Source organism: Montipora foliosa, chromosome 7, assembly GCF_036669935.1.
Source record: "Montipora foliosa isolate CH-2021 chromosome 7, ASM3666993v2, whole genome shotgun sequence".
NCBI classification, from domain to species: Eukaryota; Metazoa; Cnidaria; class Anthozoa; order Scleractinia; family Acroporidae; genus Montipora; species Montipora foliosa.
In genome coordinates, this window is record NC_090875.1 from 12,329,053 (window position 1) to 12,336,743 (window position 7,691).

The 7,691-nt window shown below is 40.1% G+C and overlaps 2 protein-coding genes across 2 annotated transcripts; one reads left to right on the plus strand and one right to left on the minus strand.

Annotated features, from left to right (window-relative positions):
* The first annotated feature begins 283 nt into the window (after positions 1 to 283).
* LOC138010644 (uncharacterized) lies at positions 284 to 3,747 on the plus strand. The gene is made up of 4 exons (XM_068857623.1): positions 284 to 441; positions 2,191 to 2,282; positions 2,455 to 2,687; positions 3,135 to 3,747. The coding sequence occupies exons 2-4, from the start codon at positions 2,197 to 2,199 to the stop codon at positions 3,320 to 3,322; spliced, it is 507 nt and encodes a 168-aa protein (XP_068713724.1). The 5' UTR covers positions 284 to 441; positions 2,191 to 2,196; the 3' UTR covers positions 3,323 to 3,747.
* A 3,207-nt stretch (positions 3,748 to 6,954) lies between these two features.
* Positions 6,955 to 7,491, minus strand: LOC138009916 (phospholipase A and acyltransferase 2-like). The gene has a single exon (XM_068856902.1). It carries the CDS (start codon positions 7,489 to 7,491, stop codon positions 6,955 to 6,957), a length of 537 nt encoding a protein of 178 aa, XP_068713003.1.
* Between the last annotated feature and the right edge of the window lie 200 nt (positions 7,492 to 7,691).

Genomic DNA, 7,691 nt, shown 5'->3' on the forward strand with positions numbered 1-7,691 from the left:
AAATCGACTGTGGAGCGACTTCGTTTTAAACGTCGAACTTCTCATGTGCCGAATAATCGCTGGTGGAAGCGATTTTGTTCTATATTCATTTTACCGTGTTCGCTATTCTTGAACGGAACCGTAAAATTCTTTATTCCGAATGGTAGAGCTCTAAATATTCCATATTCATGTTCTTTTTTAAGCCGTTATTCATTGTTCTATTATTCCGCTTCCTCCCCTGATAATAAAATGCATGCATTTGTATAATTTATTTTTGCGTCCCACAATTCCCTTCTTTCACGAAAGCATTGTACATCGTGATTAGTGATAAGTTCGAAGTTTGAATCAACCCTGTGAACTTGACTATTTGGGTGGACCCAAATACTGATTTAAGTACGGTGCATGAAAAGTTCGACGTTTGAACTGGGCCTATAAGCGTTAACCATTCCTTCGAGTTGTAAGGTACGTATGCAATGTTGTTAGTTTGTGACTGGCTACCACTTTACAAAATTCCCACGGCTGTTAATTTAGATCGATTAACCTTTAACAACGTCGAGTCGATAAAAGCAAAGGATTGCAGAAAGTTTCATTTTCTAACGCAAACTCTCTCAAAGCTAGAAATTGTTCTATTTTGTTTTACAGAACAGAATTTAGTAATCAATTAATGACATTAATTATTGTCTCCCTGCGAGATAGGATTCGCTTCTGTTTTGAGTCAGTCAATAATTAGTATATTGCAATAGCCAGGGGGTCTACATTTGAAAACAACATTACAGAATAATTCACTCTAGTTTCTATTCAGCTAATTCAATGCTGTATCCAGTGGGCTCACTATGACTGAAGTCCACTCACGTTACGAAACTGAAAGCGAGACTTATTTGATCGATGACCCTAGCATAATTCGCGCTCGCTCTCCAAGAAAATTGTTCTTTCCTTGATGTCATTTTTGGGATAAAAACTAAGCAATGTGTTTGATTCGTCTTTGCTTTTATCTTTCATCGAAGCTATGGTAGTCTCGTGAAATTATTGAAAGAAAGTTTACCAGCGAATTCTTATAATGAGGCTACGTTTTTCAGAAATGAAAGTAGCATCGGACCGTATCAACTTCCTATTTCTTACCTCACACCTTATTCTGCACGCAAAAGCCGCTTTTGTGCTGGATTTTACACACGAAGACTAGCTTGGTCTGCGTTACTGCATGGAGTTGAGTGAAATTCGGGTCCATCTCATGCACGTGTTCACATGTTGAGCAGTTCGTTCTTGGGAAGTGAAACTTCCTCCGAGACGGGACTTACCCTTCGCGTGCGCTGCCATTTTCGTTTCTTCTAGCGAGAGCCGATCTGAAAACTGAATTCCGTTTTAATTGTAATCTTCCTTTCTACGTTTCGAGAGAATGAAAAGTGATTACAGTTTTGTGGGAAAGTCTCTTAACAAAAAATAAAAGGCAATTCTATTGAACCTCGCAATAGTCAGTTATCTATTTAGCCTGAAGTGATTTGCTCAAAGACGTTGTACCAGAGGATTATAAATTCCCCTCCCCCCTACCCCTCCTCCACCAAAGGGCCCCAATTAAATGACACTTATCCCATTTAAGATTGCAAACTGGAAAAAAACTGTTCTGGATCGACGTCTTACAACAAAAAATTAAAAACGTGCTAAGCGATGCAAATAAGTTGTGATTGCCTTCAACTTTTCAATTCCACGCATGGAAAATAGTTTTCATATAAATGACGCATGAAAGACTTGCATTACAGCGGGTCCACATTTGGTAACTGAATCACACAAGTATGCAAAATCACGTGATTTCTGAGATAAAAAAAGTATGGTCGTATGTTGTATGTTTGTGAGGTTAACTATCAATGCAGTTATTTCAATAGAGTTATGACTTAGAGTTAGAGTTAACGACTTCCAAAATCCTGAATTCAAGATTTTGGAGTGCCAAAATCCTGAATTCAAGATTTTGGAAGTCCAAAATCTTGAATTCCAAATTCTTGAATTCAGGATTTTGACAGTCCAAAATCTTGAATCCAAAATCCTGAATTCAGGATTTTGGTAACTTAACTCTAACTCTACGAAATAACTCTATGAAAATAACTCTAAGAATAGCTGTCCTCTTGTTTGTTTGCTTTGGTTTTTCTTTTGTGCTAATTTGTTTGATTGGTTTTTTTTTTATGATCATAAAGACTTTTTTTAAAAAAATTCCTTTAACAGCTGAAAATGATTCATCTCACCACAATTGCAAGTGCGGCGTTTTTGCTGTGTTTCCTGCGTTTGTTGTCGTTCCCTAACGGAACCACCGCGGGGTAAGCATGAAAATAAGTATCTTAGTCTGGTAGTTAATTTCATTCATACTGGTCCTGATAAATGACGTATTTTTAGAGGTTCTGAAGCTTTCTTTGTATTGAAACAATTTGACGCTTCCAAAAAAAAAAGATCTTTGTTAAGAGCAATGTTTTTTTGTTTTTTTGGTTCCAGTTTCTTCAGTTCTTCATTTAGCTCTCAGTCAGACAGCAGACGTCCTCGTGATATCACCTCTAAAGAGGGCCTTACCGGCTTGTACAATTCTCCTGTAGATTCTGTAGAACACGTGACCAGACCCCTAGGGGGCTCGGGGGGCTCGTTAGGAGTAAAGCATTCTGGTGTCGTGGTAACAACTGAAAATGGCGACCGCTGGCTCGTGCATAAGGGCCCAGGATACGGAGATTCAAGTAAGTTGGGTGAGGTGGGGGGTTACACTTGTGTCTTTTTGTTTGTGTATTAAATTATTTTTCCAAACCCGAGTATGGCCTAGTTTCAAGACTTTGCAGGTCCACTTAAGTTTTGAATTTTTCTGGCGTCTTGGCAATAAGATTGTGGCAGAAATGTGGTTTGCTACATATTTAACTTGGTTCCCAAACTCACGGCGCAATAATGCAGAGGGCCCTTGGCCTATTCCAGAATTTATTAAGTTGTTCATACTCTTTATTTACCCTCGACATTACGAGGGCGACCCATAATGTACTTGTCTAGAAATAGAAATTAGAAAATTAGGTGTGAATAAACGTACATAAAAGTACTGTTTTAATGACAAACAGCCTTACCAGTGGGATACGGAAAACAAAGGAAATGCTTCTGAAATTATAAAATTATAATTTTGCCATATTGTTTATTCTTAGGCGACACGGTAGTCACAAATGCTAAGCACATGAGTGGAGACTGGAAATCAGGAGGCTCTCAGCCGGCGCAGTCTGGGACGAAAGTAGCTGATTATGTCAAGGCTGGCGGAGAAAACTACAACCTGTTGTTTGATAACTGTCATGACGGCTCTAAAAGGATGATGGATGTTGGGAAGGAAAATCGTTAACTGTATTAGAAACAACCATTGAGATTCAGGCTTCAAGTACAATCAAAGAATTTAAGACGGCTTATATACTGAGCTCCTTAAGGGCTTTTTATTATTACTTCTTGCTTTTTAGGTGCTAAAGTTAATTGATCAAGCTTTTCCAATTCAGCGGGAAAATTATAAACTTATGTAAAGCTAGGAACTCGTAAGCTGATTGAAAAGCCTAGTTCCACTTGCAGACTTGTCTTTAAATCCAAAATAATTAAATTTGTCGGGTTGAGATGAAATCGATTAGGATTGTAATTTTAGCTCGTTAAGAAATGAATTTTGTTTCGTATTGCAGGCGAATAATAGTATGATTGTAAAATCAAACTGTAGCCGTTAAAAGTGTGCAGTTGTTTCCCTCGATTGTTCTGTCATATGGATTAAAAACCTTACTTAGTTCTGCCATTTTCTTATGTTATGTTACTGCTTACATTATATTACTCAAATGTTGTTGTCCATCTCCTTCTCCCACGCGTTTTCAACGAACTCTGTGCTGGAGCTCGAGTCTGCTCACAGATACAGATAGAGTATATGCAGTGAACTGATACAAACCCCTGTAGCGAAAATAACGCTAATGACAGATTCAATTATGTAAGTCAGTTATTTTCAGCATTAAATTGAGACTTTTAGTAAAAAGAAAAAAAAAATCACGAAGCAATGAGTTAAGCAAGCGCATGCGTCCAACATAATATTTTATCCATCAAACAGCCGTGAAATAGCGTAGAAGATGCTATTCAGGAAATGAGATAATAAATTCACTAAGTACCCCTAAAAATAGTTCCCAAATGAGGTAAATTAGCAAACTAGCTTTGAACGAGAAGTTGACCAGAGGACCACTCGAAAGAGCGAAACTCGACTACACAGATATGTCTTAGTTTGAGTCACGCGCGCGAGCGAAGAGCAAAGGAATCTAATGAAGAAACACCAAGAAAGTGAGCCTGCCTTGGGGACGAAAAAAAAACAACAACAACAAAAACTAACAAGGTGGCGGGACAACGAAGGGTAAGCGGTGCCTAGCAGGTTTAGGGACGAACGAAGACGGCTAGAACTATGAAGATGCAGGCTAACAAAAGGAGGCCTCTCGTGACTCTCTCGTCACCGGAATGGGACCAGGAACGGGGGAACGTACGAACTGGCAGTGCTAATCATCCTTTTCTTGCAGTCTTGGGGACTGAATTGCGAAAGAGCGCAGCTCCTGATTTCGGACTCAAAGCATACGAAGGCGCCTCTGGCAACCTTTGTACAGTCCTTGTTTAATGTCAGAGGAAAGCACCACAGCCAGATGGTAATTGGGGGTGAGTCGATTTTGATGAGGGACGAAAACCGGAGTTCCCGGAGAAAAACCCTCGAGTCAGGTTAAGATCGACTGAAACTCAGCCCACATGCAAGCTGGTGCCAGAGTTGAACCCGGCATCGCAGTGGTGGGAGGCCCGATAGATAACCACTAAGACATCCTGACACCTGGACAGAATGCCCGGCCCTGTGGCACCTGCGGCACTTTTCTTTTAAAGGGCAGTCAGCCTCGTTATGATTACTGGATCAAATGTCGCACACTAGTGGCTGCCCCTTATACCAGATACGGCAGTTTACGCCGTCAATACTGATGTTTCGAGAAATTACATGTTTGCGGACAATTCGCAATTCGCAGAAGACGAGTGCCAGTATAAACACTCGGGACATTAGTCCACTGCTGGTACTTGATCTCCTTGATATCCCCATAATATTTCAGGGTCTCCTTAACATGGTCGATGTTCCCCTCAAAAGGAAATGAATAAACCATTACGAAAGTAACAGGGGTGGATTGAACGACGTCGCCACTTACATCCCCAAAAGGACATGAGCTCGGCCTCCTCATAGGTCTTTTTATGAGAGGGGTCAAGAAAGGAAATACGAATGAACCCCCCTGGACAGACCTTGATCGAATCGACCAGGCCGGCCTGGGAGTCAGCGATGATCCCGGCAACCCCGGCATGGGAAGTCCTAGCGAGGAAGCCATGGGCCAGACTTATAACAACGTGCGCGTGTTGCAAGGGACCATAATGAAACTAAAGATAAATATTAACAGTATTATATGATTAAACCTTAAGCTAAATCGATAACTACTGATACGCTAACAATATTATAACACAAATATTCAGAAATACATGTATCCACACTCACAAGAAAAATGAATAGACTCTTCAAACGGTTTGTTTAAGGAGACGATTACTTAAAATCACAACTACCAAAATCACACTACTATGACTAAGAAAGAACCCTCTAAACAATTTGAAAAGAGGGACACCAATAATTAAGTCAATACCAACTAAGGACTAATAGTAAGATCAAAAATCCACGCAAATATAACGAATAAATTGAAATGCTAAAGAAACCCTTTAAACAACTTACCTAAAGAGCCTTAACACACTTTAAATGAATGCTGACATACGTTAATCACACCAGTAAAAATATAAAAAAACCAAAAAGTGCTTCAAATACACTGTATCTGAAGCAAGAAAACTAAGAGAACTAGATGACAAAAACAATATTTTAACAATAAACCAAGAGACGAATGGAAAAACCAATCAGCACAGCAGACCATGGGCCCAACGAGAAGCGAAAAAACGACAAAGAAAACCAAGAAAGAGAAAGGCAACAAGAACGAAAAGCAAAACGAATGCAGAGTATTAGTCCCCGGCAGATTCACTGAAAAGAGAAAAAAAGAAAAGCAAATCAAAGCGAAAAAACTTACTTAGATCCAAAGTAGGTCACCCTTCACAGAGAAATAATACAACACTTGACGTGACAGGTCCAAACCGCGTTCAGGTGAAACGTGACAATTTGCGATTGTTATGAAACCAAGAACCCTTTTTCGCTTTGTCACGCAACCCTGGCTTTCTGTAAATTACTTTCAACATTTCCTCTCGCCACGACTTCAGGCTGTGAGCAGTCTTCTTGTTTAAGAAAGAACGATTATTATCTGCGTGTTCTTGGTCTCATCTATCCAACGGTAATTCATGATGCTTGATAGTACTTTGTTTAGAGTTTTTATGCTGATTCTTGGAAATGAGGGATGTTGTAAATGAAATAGTCGAAAATGAAAACCCCTGGATAAAAATAGCCATTCTTATGCGGTTGTCATAACATTTTGCAAGGTTGGCCTCATCGCAGCTTTAAAACGAGTTAGACAGCAATATAAGGAGTGTCTTACGTTGATCACCCATTCTGAAGATGAATTTAAATGCTCGAAGCCTCTACGGACCTAGTGGTGTGCGCGAGTGATGTAAAGAGGCCTGCATCTTTGACGACATGAACATTTCCGGGTCTTTATGTGGATGGATGTGTATCATCAAATCAGTTCTTCCCTGACTTTAGCACAATTAATGAGAATTCAAAACACGTCTTCTAACTTTTATTGTATATTCTAACATTTCCCACAGCGGAGCTCTGAGGTCTACGTTGAAACAATTCCAGTTGTGACAGACCATTAGCATATGTTATTTTACAAACAATAAGAGTAGGATATCTGAAGTGCGCGCGTGCAATTCTACAATTGGTTTCGGCTCCATTGAATCCTTGGCTACTTCGATTCACTGACAATAAGAAAAATGATAATGACACACAGTGGGCTACTTTCCAATGAATCCAATGCTTCCTACTGCTCCCACTCCTCCCCCTGCCGCTAAAGCAGCCAATGCTATTCTAATCGCCTTCGTTCCCTGCTCTGTGTAGGATTTTCCGGTTTTCAAATAATTTGCAAAGCTCTCACAGTTGTTCCAGAACAGGTTGTATCCAGGCCACTGTGAAGGATCATTTACCATTTCCAATGCCCGTTTCAAGATTTCCCTCACACCTGATTCCGTTTTTTCATCAGCCTCATTTACTCGGTAGAGCTTACCATCACAGGAACTTTTCATGAATTCGAGTATGTCAACTGTGCGTGGCTTTGCAGTCTCCTTTGTTTCACCTCCAAAATCGGTTACTTCGTCGTCGCCTATGTAGATGCCGTGATGAAAATAATACTCTCCAGTAATGAAGTAAAGCGTCTTCAGGGAACGGTGAAGATTCTCGATCTTTCTGCGCACAAGAACGTGGTCTCCCGGTTTTAAATCCTTCAGTTTCACGACTGGAGATATAGAAAGGTTTTGTTGGAAGCCCTTATCCATCGCCAGAGTTCTCGGCTTTCACCAACCAGTCACAAATGCTTTCGTCGAACTAACCTGCGATCAGGCTCTATTTTAGTTTCGCGTGGTACGTAATGTGGAGTTGGCGAAACGAAAAATAGAGCCTGACCAAATTCCTTCCGCCCACTTTTTTTGATTGATTGACATGTCCTTCATCGGCCAATCAAATTTACTTCCATTAC